The following is a 14,541-nucleotide window of genomic DNA, read 5'->3' as shown; positions in this document are numbered from 1 at the left end:
TATTACACTTATTAAAGACATTGAAGAACCTCTTTTTTTGCCTAGAACCAAACAAAAAGTGATTCTTCAGTGGTGTTTTAGTAAAGGCAATAGTTACGTATAGAACCATGAAGGCTTCGAGTGCAGAACCGTTTCAGTGTATAATCTTTGCATTGTTAACTGATGGACAACCTGTCGTATATGGTTCTTTAAAGGGTCATAGAACCATTTTTGGTTCTATATAAAAACCCTTTTGTCTAAGAGTGTGAGTAGTGCGAGATCTGTGTTTATCATAAAGTGAACAGTGAGCAGACGCAAGAAATTATGGTTCAAAAATTTATTCCAACAGACGTTTAAACATCACAGTGTCATAAATAACAAGTATGCTAATTCCATAAAACTATATTTTCAATAAATATCATCTTTCCATAAAATTTATCAATAAATACGGATGTGAAAAATAGACGTTTAGTAGTTTGTGCAAAAGGCGAATTTGAGTAGCGCCCTTACAGTTTTATTCCAGTGCTACAGAATAATCCCATCGTCCCTTCCTGCGGTCAAGCTCCTGACCGGCGTTCCAGCAGACTCTCTTGAGCTTCAGTTCACATATTATCAGGGCAGGGAGCTGACCTTCACCGAGGCCTGATCAGTTCCTAACTCGTGGCCTCAAGCAGGCCGTGTGGTGCAGTCCGGACCAGCCGTATGAGGTTTGCGTCCCCTCTGAAAAGTCCTGTGCTCAGTCCCAGGACTGGACTTCATGGTGTCAGCTGTCTGGTGATGTCCAGGTAGAGTGTGGATTTGAGGAATCGAGGGTAGCAGTCTTTCTCCATCAGGGCGTAGATCTTGCTCTGAGCCAGCTCAAAGCAGGAGACGGTGGGCTGTTCCACGTTGTTCTTGGTGATGGTTCTGGTCTCGTGGTCGAGATTCACCTGAGATGACAAAGAAGATACATTTTAATTCTAATAAATTTACATAAAATGACATTAAATGGGAAAAAAAAATCCACATAATTAAATGGTTAAGATGTAAACAAAGTCATTCAGAGTGGTTTGGTGTAAAATGCTCCATTCTAGAGAAACTTAGAATCAGAACTGTTCACAGTGGTGGTGATAGGAACCAGACGTCCACCTCTAAAACTGCCTCACAGAAAAGTTATACAATTAAATGGTATTTTTTTCAGATTTATGACCATTTCATTCACTGGTTCACTGGTAGGTTTGGCTAATAAATAAAATGGCTATATTTGTGTTCTAGACATGCGGACCCCTGGTTCCTATCACCACCACTGCAAAGAAATGAGTCTCTACAATGAACCACTTCACATCAAACCGCTCCGAATGGCTCTGTTTGCATCTCAAGGGTTAAATTATTCTGATAATTCTTAAAAATTGGTGGAAATCCCACTTAGGTTAAGAGGTTCTATTTAATATGGATATTTACCTCTCTTGGTGCGTCGCAGCCAATGAACTCCTCATAGATCTTCTTGGCCTTGGTGCACAGCTTGGAGGCTGACTTCGTATTCTTGTAGTCCTCACAGGCGAGATAGAAGGCAATGTTTTCTTCGCTGTATTCTGACACCAGGAATGCTCGGAAGGCACATAAGCCGTCTGCACAAGAGTGAACGAGAGGGCGTTAGATCTCCTCATATACATAACAAATAACAACAACAACAACAACAACAATAACAACAACAACAACAACATGCTCAGAATTTCTCTTTATATTGCGCCGCACACTCACCTTTATGAGCCAGGAGGTTCTGAAAGGACGTTCTCCATTTAAGTGCCTCCTCCACCCTCAGTTTGTCGGCTTTGTTTGAAACACCCATGATGTTGAGCTCCTGCTTGAGGAGGAAACTTCCAAATCGAGCCTTGAGCTCCTTGGCCCTGGAGGAGAGGAGGGAAAACGTTGGTTATACAGCTGTTCACAGGACCAAGTCCCCATAGGGAACTTAGCCAAACAAGCACATGCTGTGCTTCCAATATGCTGTTTAAGCTCACTATTTAGACTTAGGAACCAATACTTGTACTCTATTTCCTACAAAATCCAGCCATATCCAGAAAACAAGGAAGCTACAAAGCAAGCAAGATGTATCTCACCTCTCCAGACACGTGATTGGCAGTGATTCCAGTCCTCTGCACATGTTCACGCAATAAGAGATCTCCAGCTTTGTGTTGCACTAGGATCGGTAGCTGCTGAGCGCTGTGAAAGAGTTTTGATTCTGCCCGAAGCGAAGCAGCCCAGTGCTATTTATACAAGAGCCCACTCAAGGACGTCGCTCCCCACAGCCAATAGGAGCCAGCAGCTGTGGAAGAGGGAGGCGTTCCTTTCTCCAGCAGTGGGTTGTGATTCATTTCCAGTACACCACTCTGCCTCGGAGATTCAGGTTTTCCCTCATACAGCAGAAAAAAAATGTGTAATGTTGTTAATCAGAAAATGCAGGTAATGGTGCCAGAAAATGTGTTTGGCAGTGAGACAGGCTTCTCAAATTGGTAAATAAGTGTTACCAAAAGCCATCAAGCTGCTGTTATTTGGTAGTCGAGTTAGATTGGGAGGAATCGTGGCAGGAAGTGATGATAAATGCATTTATCTGTATGATTTGGTCTGATTTAAGCATATATAACTTTGTCTTACTCAGCCACTTTTGCCAGTGAATGACTCAATAGTTCAAGACGCAGGTTAAGGCTCTTAAGTATTGGAAATGACTGCTGTACTGCAGTCGGAACAAAACCTTGCATGTCCATTTTTGTCATTTTTCAGTTTTATATTATTTGAAAATGCCTGCTGCCCTTCACACTGTATGTATATACACCAATATTGAAACCTGGAGTATCAGCTAAGACTGAACAAATATTTCTTAAAACTGCCAGCTGGACCCCTGAGTGGTGCAAGTGCTTAAACCAGTGGTTTGTGACAAATGGCAGTACCAAGGGGGCAGCAGGAAACCCTAACAAAAAATGTACTTCATTTTATTGAGTAAAATTATGTAAATTTCAAATTTTTTCCCCAAATATACCTCATGTGAATATACTAACATTAATATACTAGTATATTTGTACTATTTAAGTACTTCTTGGGACTAAATTGGATCTCTTTTTAAATTTCTTAAAGATTACTTTTAAGCATACTTTAGGTGCAAGTTTAGTAAACTTATTAGACAATTAGTTTACATTAGTTTGCCTTAGTAAATTCATTACACAATTAGTTTAATGTAAACAATTTTTTTGTTTACATTAGTAAACTAATTACACAATTAGTTTTTGTAAGTTTACATTAGTAAACTTAGCACACAATTTGTTTAATTCAGTTTACATTAGTAAACTAATTACACAATTAGTTTATGTTAGTTTACATTAGCCAACCTATTGTGCAATTAGTTTATATTAGTTTGCATTAGTAAACTTTTTACGCAATTAGTTTACATTAGTTTGCACTGGTAAACTTATTAGGCAATTAGTTTACATTAGTTTGCATTAGTAAACTTATTACGCAATTAGTTTACATTAGTTTGCACTGGTAAAGTTATTAGGCAATTAGTTTACATTAGTTTGCATTAGTAAACTTATTACGCAATTAGTTTACATTAGTTTGCACTGGTAAACTTATAAGGCAATTAGTTTACATTAGTTTGCACTGGTAAACTTATTACGCAATTAGTTTACATTAGTTTGCATTAGTAAACTCATAACGCAATTAGTTTGTATTAGGTTGCATTGCATTAGTAAACTAATTACACAATTAGCTCACATCTAAGTTTTATTTTGTATTGCAACTATACTTTGAACTAGGATTTCCACTATCTTACTCGAACTACCAAAATGCTCTCCTACACCTATGGGACGAAATGGACAGCAAACAACACCACGTCACATACTGTATGTGTGCTTTTTCATGACAGATTTGTTACAGAATATAAAGACTTGTTCTTTTTTCCCCTCCAATATCCCATCCAGCATTTTCTGCTGATATCAGTCTGGTACCGATATCTGGTATGGGGTCACTGTCATTTCTCATAGCTGCAGGCTTTTGAGTTTGGGCCTACTGCAGAAGCAAAACAGGAGCCGCAGCGATAAATGTCGCTGAGTGACTCATGGACTGAGCTGCAACTGATCTGACATTTTTATGCTTTTGAACCTACAACCCCCCCCGCTCTCAGGGCTTCATCACTATAGAATTGTCTTTCCCGTAAAAATCGATCTGCTTCATACAGCCGGAAGGCGCCGTCTGAGGAGGTCCCTGTTCATAAGAACCGCAGTGTGAGTAAAGGAGGGCAGTGAGGGGTTGCAGGAAGTGATGGAGGAAGGTCGCCCACGCTACCAGGAGGAAATTGCACTTCGTCGCTACCAAGGCAGTGGCGGTGTGAGGGAAGTCTTGTGAACGCTGTCGTCTCCTTGAGAGAGCTGTATGGGTTCTTCACTCTTCTTAATTCTTCCTGTTGCTCCACTTTTGTTGTTGTACTGTAGTCCATAAACTGTCTTTGGGCCTCTTTTTGGGGTGGGGGGTGGGGGGGTGAGCAATGCAGAGTGGTTTTAATTTGTACCACTCCAGTACTGTCTCACGATGGTGTTATAGCAGCCTCGGTCCACACTATCATATACAAGATGAAGATGGGCCTACAGTAGAGTGCTCTGTTCACACAGGTCGCAGAGGTCAGTGTTTTTGGGGACGCTCTGTCACAGAACATGTCTAAGCGACAGGCCAGCGGCAGTCGAGCCTTCACTGTTTGACCGCCATCATTGCAGTCCGGTTGTAAACATGTTTTTATCACTGTTGCCACAGATTTACATTCTTGAAAACAGATTATCAGTCATTGTTGATACTAATGGAGTCATTTTACAGAAGCCACTTTCATCAGACTTGATTTACTGTATATATAAGCAGTATTGATTTTAGTTAAACACCCAAAAAGCTTTCCATATCCCAAATCACTTATATAAATTTAGTGATGAGCATTTGCGGGCCAGTTTACAGCAGGAGGGTCTGCTGTGTCATTACTAGGGCTGTAGTCAAGACCATTCCGTCGAGTCCTAGACTATGACTTAGAGCTTGAAATATGTGTCCGAACCCAACGGGACCTGACTACTTACTCAGACGTCATTTCCCAGATATATATCAAGCTCGGGTCAGGTTCAATTTGCGCGTTTAAGTTCTCACAGCCCGCCTCCCAAATTTGACCAGTTTTTAATCTGGAGTCACTCACTGGTCTTGTTTACAGAATGTAGGCCCAGTCTTACAGAAAAGCGGGCGATTCAGGAGAGTTCAGCTGTTTGTTTATATTTAATTGGTTTGGCTGAAAATATTGCTTTATATTTTATGTGCAACATATAATTAAACAAAACCTTGTATCTCCAAAAATGGTAACTTTGCAGGAGAAGAAAAAAGGTTCTTAACTTATAATGGAAGTTAATGTAATATGATTTATTCAAAGTAATTTTGGACCATTTCTGTTGGTCCATTCATCATAAAAATTTAACACAATGCAAAGGGTTACTAGAGTTTTAAAAACAGGCAAAAAAGTGGAGATGAAAAGTTTTTGCACAAAAGTGACAGTATGTAAACTGTGCAATGTAGAGACATTAAACAGATGAAGGCTAACATGCTAAATTAGCCATATCAGCACTGCACAGAGTGAGAATATAATGCTATGGAAAGTGTATCCAGACTAAACATGTTTAGGTTGTTGTCGTTTTTAGAAAGCACTGCTTGATGAATAAATGTGTTAAAGCAGAATTTAAATTTCATTTTGGACAACTGAATGTTTAACATTTTTATTTCACTTGTTTGTGAATAATGACGACTATTATTGTTGCTACACAATGATTTAATTCGCACTACCTTTCCGGCTTTATTCGGCACTTTGGGTGATGGTAGGGAAGTTTGGGTCAGTTTCAGACAGAATTGTTTTGAGCTCAGGTCAGGTTTAAACTCAAAACTTGAAGATATTGATCTTGTCAGATTCAGGCCAAAGTTTTTTTCTGGCTCAGGTTTGGTTGACAGAAAGTTCTCAGGCTGTATTTGAGTTCAGGCTAAAATGTTAGGCCTGATTAAAGCTTCAGATTGAGTCAAGACAGAACATGAAGTGGCCCAAACCAAGTCAAGAGTCAAGATTGAGCTCAAACGAGAGCGAGACAGAGTCAACATCGAGCCTAAATGAGACCGAGACTGACTCGAGCCTAAATGAGAGCGAGACTGAGTCAAGATTGAGCTCAAACGAGAGCGAGACAGAGTCAACATCGAGCCTAAATGAGACCGAGACTGACTCGAGCCTAAATGAGAACGAGACAGAGTCAAGATCGAGCTCAAATGAGTGAGACAGAGTCAAGACTGAGCCTAAATTAGAGCGAGACAGAGTCAAGATCAGGCACAAATGAGAGCGAGGCCGAGTCAAAATCAGGCACAAATGAGAGTGAGGCTGAGTCAAGATCGAGTCCAAATGAGAGTAATAAAGAGTCAAGATTGAGCTCAAATGAGAGAGAGACAGAGTCAAGATTTAGCCTGAATGAGAGCGAGACAGAGTCAAGATTGAGCCTAAATGAGAGCGAGGCAGAGTCAAGATCGAGCTCAAATGAGAGCGAGGCCGAGTCAAGATCGAGCTCAAATGAGAGCAAGACTGAGTCCAGATCAAGCTCAAATGAGAGAGGGACAGAGTCAGAGACAAGCCTGAATACAAGTCCTATTGGGTCAGTAGAAAAACATCTTGGGACGAGACTCTAGTCCTACAGCACTGGTCATTACAGAAAGGAGGATATAAATATCAGACAATACCATTAATACTGAACTAAAATAAAATCAACACATTTGATGCAAAGACTAATTTTGACGCAGTCCACCTAGCTCTAGCTTACTGACCCTTGGAGGTCCTTGTGCCCACGCATTGGTTGATTTACAGACTGCCATATTCATCTACAGGACTCTTCCTTTGGTCTCCAGATTCCTGTGACTGGGAATTCCTTCCTGTTTGGACGCCTGGACCTCCAGAGAACAATGCGAGCTGTTAGACAGAACGGCAGACTGCTTTTCCATACTGTGTCATTGTTCCAATAATAGGCCTTCACCACAACTTCACTGATTTCAGGTAAATGTTGACATAACAGCATAAATCGCTGTTTGAATTAGTGGATGTTCAATTATTTGCTGTTCCAAATTACAGAAAGAAGAGTCAGAAGAATTTTAAATGAAGTCAGGCTACAAAATTTACAGGCAGTTTAATAAATGTTTAGGCTACTGGCTATTTTTACATATTAATTAATTATATGCAGTGGTTTGTTATTCATTTTTAGGAGATATATCAGAGGAGATTAAATACAGTGGTGTGAAAAAGTGTTTACCCCCTTCCTGATTTCTTATTCTTTTGCATGTTTGTCACACGTAAATGTTTCAGATCACCAAACAAATTTAAATATTAGACAAAGATAACACAAGTAAACACAAAATGCAGTTTATAAATGAAGGTCTTTATTATTAAGGGAAAAAGAAATCCAAACCTACAGGGCCCTGTGTGAAAAAGTGATAACCCCCTAAACCTAATAACTGGTTGGGCCACCCTTAGCAGCAATAACTGCAATCAATCGTTTGCGATAACTGGCAGTGAGTCTTTTACAGCACTGTGGAGGAATTTTGGCCACTCATCTTTGCAGAATTGTTGTAATTCAGCCACATTGGAGGGTTTCCGAGCATGAACCGCCTTTTAAAGGTCATGCCACAGCATCTCAATCGGATCCAGGTCAGGACTTTGACTAGGCCACTCCAAAGTCTTAATTTTGTTTTTCTTAAGCCATTCAGAGGTGGACTTGCTGGTGTGTTTTGGATTGTTGTCCTGCTGCAGAACCCAAGTGCGCTTCAGCTTGAGGTCACGAACAGATGGCCGGACATTCTCCTTCATTCTCATTTTGGTAGACAGCAGAATTCATGGTTCCATTTACCACAGCAAGTCTTCCAGGTCCTGAAGCAGCAAAACAGCCCCAGACCATCACACGACCACCACCATATTTTACTGTTGGTATGATGTTCCTTTTCTGAAATGCTGGGTTATTTCTATGCCAGATGTAATGGGACATACACCCTCCGAAAAGTTCAACTTTTGTCTCGTCAGTCCACAGAGTATTCTCCCAAAAGTCTTGGGGATCATCAAGATGTTTTCTGGCATGTTCTTTTTGCTCAGCAGTTCTCATCTTGGAACGCTGCCATGCAGGCCATTTTTGCCCAGTCTCTTTCTTATGGTGGAGTCATGAACACTGACCTTAACTGAGGCAAGTGAGGCCTGCAGTTCTTTGGATGTTGTTGTGGGGTCTTTTGTGACCTCTTGGATGAGTCGTCGCTGCACTCTTGGGGTAATTTTGGTCGGCCGGGCACTCCTGGGAAGGTTCACCACTGTTCCATGTTTTCACCATTTGTGGATAATGTCTCTCACTGTGGTTCTCTGGAGTCCCAAAGCTTTAGAAATGGCTTTATAACCCTTTCCAGACTGATAGATCTCAATCACTTTGTTTCTTATTTGTTCCTGAATTTCTTTGGATTGCAGCATGATGTCTAGCTTTTGAGGATCTTTTGGTCTACTTCACTTTGTCAGGCAGGTCCTATTTAAGTTATCTCTTGATTGAGAACAGGTGTGGCAGTAATCAGGCCTGGGTGTGACTAGGAAAATTGAACTCAACTTTCCAAAGATGTGATAAACCACAGTTTTTCACACAGGGCCCTGTAGGTTTGGATTTCTTTTTCCCTTAATAATAAAGACCTTCATTTATAAACTGCATTTTGTGTTTACTTGTGTTATCTTTGTCTAATATTTAAATTTGTTTGGTGATCTGAAACATTTAAGTGTGACAAACATGCAAAAGAATAAGAAATCAGGAAGGGGGCAAACACTTTTTCACACCACTGTATAAGATAATCCACTTGCATAAAGACGGAAAAAACGTCAAAGGAAGTGGTAAAACAGGAGTTTCCAAAACTGGAGTTTTTCAAATGTTTAAAAGATACTGAGAAAATGGGATTCCTAGCAACCACCTGGAAGACCTGGTACACATTTAAAAAACATGGTTCTTTAAGGGTTCTTTAGTAAAGGTATTGGTTGTATTTAGAGCCACAAATTCTGTATAGAACCACATGCATGCTTAAATGGTTCTTTGTGTGGTGAAATGGTTCTTCAGGTTGTCAGAGAATGTATTTTTGAAAATGGTTCTACATAGCAACAAAAAGGGTTCTGCTATTGTTGCAATGGCAGGCGTTTTTGGTGCTCTTTAGAACTATTTCCAAAAAGGTTCTACAAAGACTTCTGAGTTTTGATTGATGTCATTGTGCTCTAGCGGGCGGGACACAAATAATATAAACCTATAATATATCATATTTCACCTGTACCAATCACCACCCCCCAAGCTTTATATAAAGAGACAAAGCTCAGGTAGCTCATTACATCCAGTGTTGGGCTTGTATTATGCGCTGCGCCCTCTTCAGCTCACGTAAGAGTTTCAGTGATACAGTGATGCAGTGTTCAATAGAATGAAATATGACATTATTTCCAGTAGACGTCTCACACACACACACACACACACATTTTCAAAGCCGCTTATCCTTCTGGGTTGCAGGGGTGCTGGAGCCTATCCCAGCGGTCATTGGGCGGAAGGCAGGATACACCCTGGACAGGTCGCCAGTCCATCACAGGGCAGACAGACATATACTTTCACACTCACACCTAAGGGCAATTTTAGGGAGGGAACCCACACGGAGATGGGACCCTGGCTGCCCGGCCGGGGAATCGAACCCAGGCCTTTCTTTCTCTCGTTCTCTCATTCTCTCTCTCTCTGTCTCTCTTTCTATCTCTCATTTTACACAGGCAGGTGAAGGTAGTGTTAGGTATATACATATATAAGGTAGTGTTAGGTATATACATATATAATTACCACCTCATAGCATGGCCAACTGCAAAAATTGGCATGGTGACTGCTGTGCCAGCAAAAATGGATGATTATCAGTGGTGAGCTTCTGCATTGTATAATACTGGGTTCATCTGGAATTCAACAATGACATGTTTGGGGTCTGTGCCTCTCAACATCCGGTTTATTCCACTGCTGCGGTCGACGGCAAAAGTTGGGAAAACGGAACTCTTGACAGAGCGTTCCTCTCACTTTTGCACTCTGCGGAATGCTGCCGCTTGCAGTATTGCAGAATTTTCCTTCGTAGCTCCATTGGAAACAATGGAATGCCCGGTTTGTCGTCGCTCATCTACCCCAAAATGTGAACGCAGCATAAGGCTGATGTTCAGCGTTAAATCTGGTCAGTCATCTTTCAAATGCGAAGACATTTACTGCACAAATTTGATCCTCAGCTATAGGTTCAACACGAGGATAATGGATTTCCCAACATCTGGGTCAGAATTGTATAACCGTACTCAGGATTTGAGATGCTGCTAGCTGTGAGGAGCGGCTGACCTGAAACTCTTATGTGAGCTGAAGAGGGCGCAGCGCATAATACAAGCCCAACACTGGATGTAATGAGATCGCCTTTCACTTTCATACCGCATCAGATAATGCCCCACATATTGTCTCTTCAAACCTGAGCCGATAGCTCAATTTGCAGCCCATAACTGGGTCACTCGGTTGAATATCTCTGCTGGAGACATCATCCTTGTGCCATCTTTTTTCCTTTTTCTTCTTTGTGGGTCCACATGCCTTGGCCTCATAACTATAAATGAACACATATGACTCAGTTTTGTGCTATTGAGCATATAAACAGAATGAAAACATTTATGTAAGCATGTTTGGTCTCATCTGCGTTGGCTGTATGAATATAATCTCAAACAAATAAAGTAGGCCAGCAATCGGTGCAACGTTGCACCTTAACAGGCTTGCAAATGTAAGAGTGCTTAGTGGAGTGCATGTAACCATTAATCAGGCATTAAATGGGAAATTTTAAAATGTCTCCATAATTAAATCATTAAGACGGAAGGTCATTCAGAGTGGATTGATGTGAAATGCTTCAGTGTTGAGTCAGTGGTGGTGACAGGAACCAGATGTCCCAAACTTTTAATGCCCCCTCATAGATTGTTATTACATAAAACGGTTAGATACGCTGCCTGATGCCTGAGACTTTGTGTCGCTTGCAGTATTGCAGAATTTTCCTTCGTAGCTCCATTGGAAACAATGGAATGCCCGGTTTGTCGTCGCTCATCTACCCCAAAATGTGAACGCAGCATAAGGCTGATGTTCAGTGTTAAAACTGGTCAGTCATCTTTCAAATGCGAAGACATTTACTGCACAAATTTAAAACATATTTTTGCATGTATTTCTATGGTGGAGGGGTGCATGCAGGGCACTGTGAGGCAAAATAGTCCCCAAAGAAAACTTACCGTCAACATTACATATAAAACTCCAAAGACACATGTCAGCTGACTGGTAGTTGTGGAGAGTAAATATAGCTGGATATTGTGACCCCTGGTTCCTATCATCACCACTGTGAACAATTCTGAATCAGTAAATGTCTCTAGAACAGAGCATTTCACACCAAACCATCCCGAATAAGTTAGTTTAATATAATTATGCAGAAATTTTGAAACATTGGTGGAACTCCCCTTTAATGTCTCAAAATGTTGCAAAAAGCCATTTATAATGGCAGTGAAATCAGAAGAACAGCTTACTTGATTGCTTAAGGATGCAAGCTTTTGTTAGCTAAAAACAGACCTGCAGGATGTCTCTCTGATCTGTAAGTCTAATGTAGCTGCTCTGTCTTGAGAATTATGAGAATGAATTCCCATCAGAATTTTGATTATAAGACATTCAGGAATTCCAAGAGGTCAATTAGGGGGGTCCCAGACCCCCTGAATGTCGCACTTTGTTTGGGGGCTATTAAATATTGGCAGTTAGAACCCAAGATAATCAGACAAATTGCAGCACCAGACAGAAGTTTAAAGAACTGTTCATGTATTTGCCTCAAACTAACTGATAAAACGGGCAAGTTTATATTCTGTTTGTTGCAGTATAAACATACAAACGAAGCTGACGATTGTGGAAAATAATCACGGTCAGTTTAACCCTTTTCTCCTGTTTTGGAGGAGGTCCTTTAGTTGAATTATGCATTTTTTTCTTCACCTTCAGTGACTTCAATGCAATATATTTTGATGGAAATGTGTATAATTTACAAACCAGGTGGCAAATTAGACTGAGTCTTAAATTTGATCATATTAATTAAATATATCTGAGTCGATTGACATTCCTACAGCCAAATGGCCTCTGCAACCAGCTACAATGACTGGGATCATATAATTATGACAGGCCTATTGACAACTCCGCTTCAGGAGGAGGGAACAGAATCGGTATAATTAACTTGCTTCTCGAGTTTGACGGGAATTGAAAACAGTGTTTTCAGACAGTGTTATCTGTCTATCGATCTCTTCACTATTTTTAGCACTCCTTTCTTTAATTAGAAAAAGAGAAATCATTTGGACTCGATTGTTTTCCTGTCTGCACATCTGGAAAGTCTTGGATTAGATCTTGCCAACAGCTTCCTGGACGCTCTCCAACTCTGAAGGATGGAAACTCACAGCCCATGGTATTCCCACAGAGGTCAGTCCTTCCGGCTTTCTTCCCAAAAAAAGATTTCCCCAGTTCTGTCATCGCATCTAGCCCCTTAGTGTCCGGAGAATTTCACTGGGCAGTCCCCCTGTCCACTTGCATGTGACCAGTTATACCTCATCGAGTCATATGCTCTGACAGTGTTTGACATGATTAAAAATTTCCAAATTGCCAAATATTCCTATCTCTTTAAGTGAGCAAGCACTTGCAGAGTCATGACTTGACATGGCTTGACCCGTATTTTCCCATTTGTTGTGGTCACTTTGTAATGGTCATATTTTATATATTTGGTATCATATTGTGGTGAAGACCACCTACACTCAAAAACATGTTTTTTAAATGGTAAACTTCTCTTGGATGGCGTGTCACGACTATATAGATTATATATGTTGCTTTCTCAGTACATCTGAAAATAATAGTTTCATGGGGCGCTTTGTAGCAGTTTGGTTTTGTATGTCATGAATGAGCAAATGTCATAAATATATCATATATGAAATATTTAAAAATATATGTGCATGTATTTTGTGTACATATACGAAAGTATCAAATATTGGACACATATACAAAACATATATGGATCATACATATATGTCTGACACATACGTCCCTGTATAAACAAATGTTGTTTGCTTTTAAAATATTGAAATGTGTCAGGGAACAATATTTTCATATATTTCATGTGTTGATGTATTTATTGCATATCTTCAAATGTGCATGTTTTTTGACTTTTGTTATGTAACTATTATACTCATTTTGCATAAGACTCCTATATAATAACTACAGAATTATATAACATTTATATAACGTACACCGATCAGGCATAACATTATGATCACCTCCTTGTTTCTGCGCTCATTGTCCATTTTATCAGCTCCACTTACTATATAGGTGCACTTTGTAGTTCTACAGTTACAGACTGTAGTCCATCTGTTTCTCTGCATACTTTGTTAGCCCCCTTTTACCCTGTTCTTCACTGGTCAGGACCCCCATGGACCCTCACAGAGCAAGTACTATTTGGGTGGTGGGTCATTCTCAGCACTGCAGCAACACTGACATGTTGGTGGTGTGTTAGTGTGTGTTGTGCTGGTCTGAGTGGATCAGACACAGCAGTGCTGCTGGAGTTTTTAAACACTGTGTCCACTCACTGTCCACTCTATTAGACACTCCTACCTTGTCAGTCCACCTTGTAGATGTAAAGTCAGAGACGATAACTCATCTGCTGCTGCCCAGTTTGTGTTGGTCATCCTCTAGTCCTTCATCAGTGGTCACAGGACGCTGCCCACAGGACGCTGCTGGCTGGATATTTTTGGTTGGTGGACTATTCTCAGTCCAGCAGTGACACTGAGGTGTTTAAAAACTCCAGCAGCACTGCTGTGTCTGATCCACTCACAGCAGCACAACACACACTAACACACCACCACCACGTCAGTGTCACTGCAGTGCTGAGAATGATCCACCACCCAAACAGTACCTGCTCTGTGAGGGTCCATGGGGGTCCTGACCACTGAAGAACAGGGTAAAAGGGGGCTAACAAAGTATGCGAGAGAGACAGACGGACTACAGTCTGTAACTGTAGAACTACAAAGTGCACCTATATAGTAAGTGGAGCTGATAAAATGGACAATGAGCGCAGAAACAAGGACATAATGTTATGCCTGATCGGTGTATATAGCATTATAGCAACATGAAGCTAGCTAGTATATTAAATATATGCCATCAATGTATAAATGTTTTCTACCATATATTGTTAAATATCTTTTATATGTTTTATAAGCTGATATATAGCTGAAATATATGTCCCATTTTTGAAAATGGCCAATTTAAATTAGTTGGCATGCATGTCACATATATGTCCATATTTGACTAATATGAACTGGATATAAGGGAAATCCAAATATGCTACTGCATTTCATATATTTGAAATGCATATATTGCCATATATCAGATTTCCATTTGTGAATATACTAAAACTTGCTAATAGATTACTATAACATGG

At 40.4% G+C, this 14,541-nt stretch overlaps 1 protein-coding gene across 1 annotated transcript; it reads right to left on the bottom strand.

Annotated features, from left to right (window-relative positions):
* Nucleotides 1-301: 301 nt before the first annotated feature.
* rgs5b (regulator of G protein signaling 5b) lies at nucleotides 302-2,196 on the bottom strand. Its single transcript, XM_036596596.1, has 4 exons — nucleotides 2,079-2,196; nucleotides 1,720-1,865; nucleotides 1,420-1,586; nucleotides 302-908 (listed from the first exon to the last, which is right to left on the bottom strand). Exons 1-4 carry the CDS (start codon nucleotides 2,120-2,122, stop codon nucleotides 735-737), a joined length of 531 nt encoding a protein of 176 aa, XP_036452489.1. The 5' UTR covers nucleotides 2,123-2,196; the 3' UTR covers nucleotides 302-734.
* Nucleotides 2,197-14,541: the final 12,345 nt, after the last annotated feature.

The sequence above is a fragment of the Colossoma macropomum genome, unplaced genomic scaffold, assembly GCF_904425465.1.
Source record: "Colossoma macropomum unplaced genomic scaffold, Colossoma_macropomum, whole genome shotgun sequence".
NCBI classification, from domain to species: domain Eukaryota; kingdom Metazoa; phylum Chordata; class Actinopteri; order Characiformes; family Serrasalmidae; genus Colossoma; species Colossoma macropomum.
The sequence above is the reverse complement of the archived record's forward strand: the minus strand, read 5'-3'. Positions and strand labels throughout refer to the sequence as shown.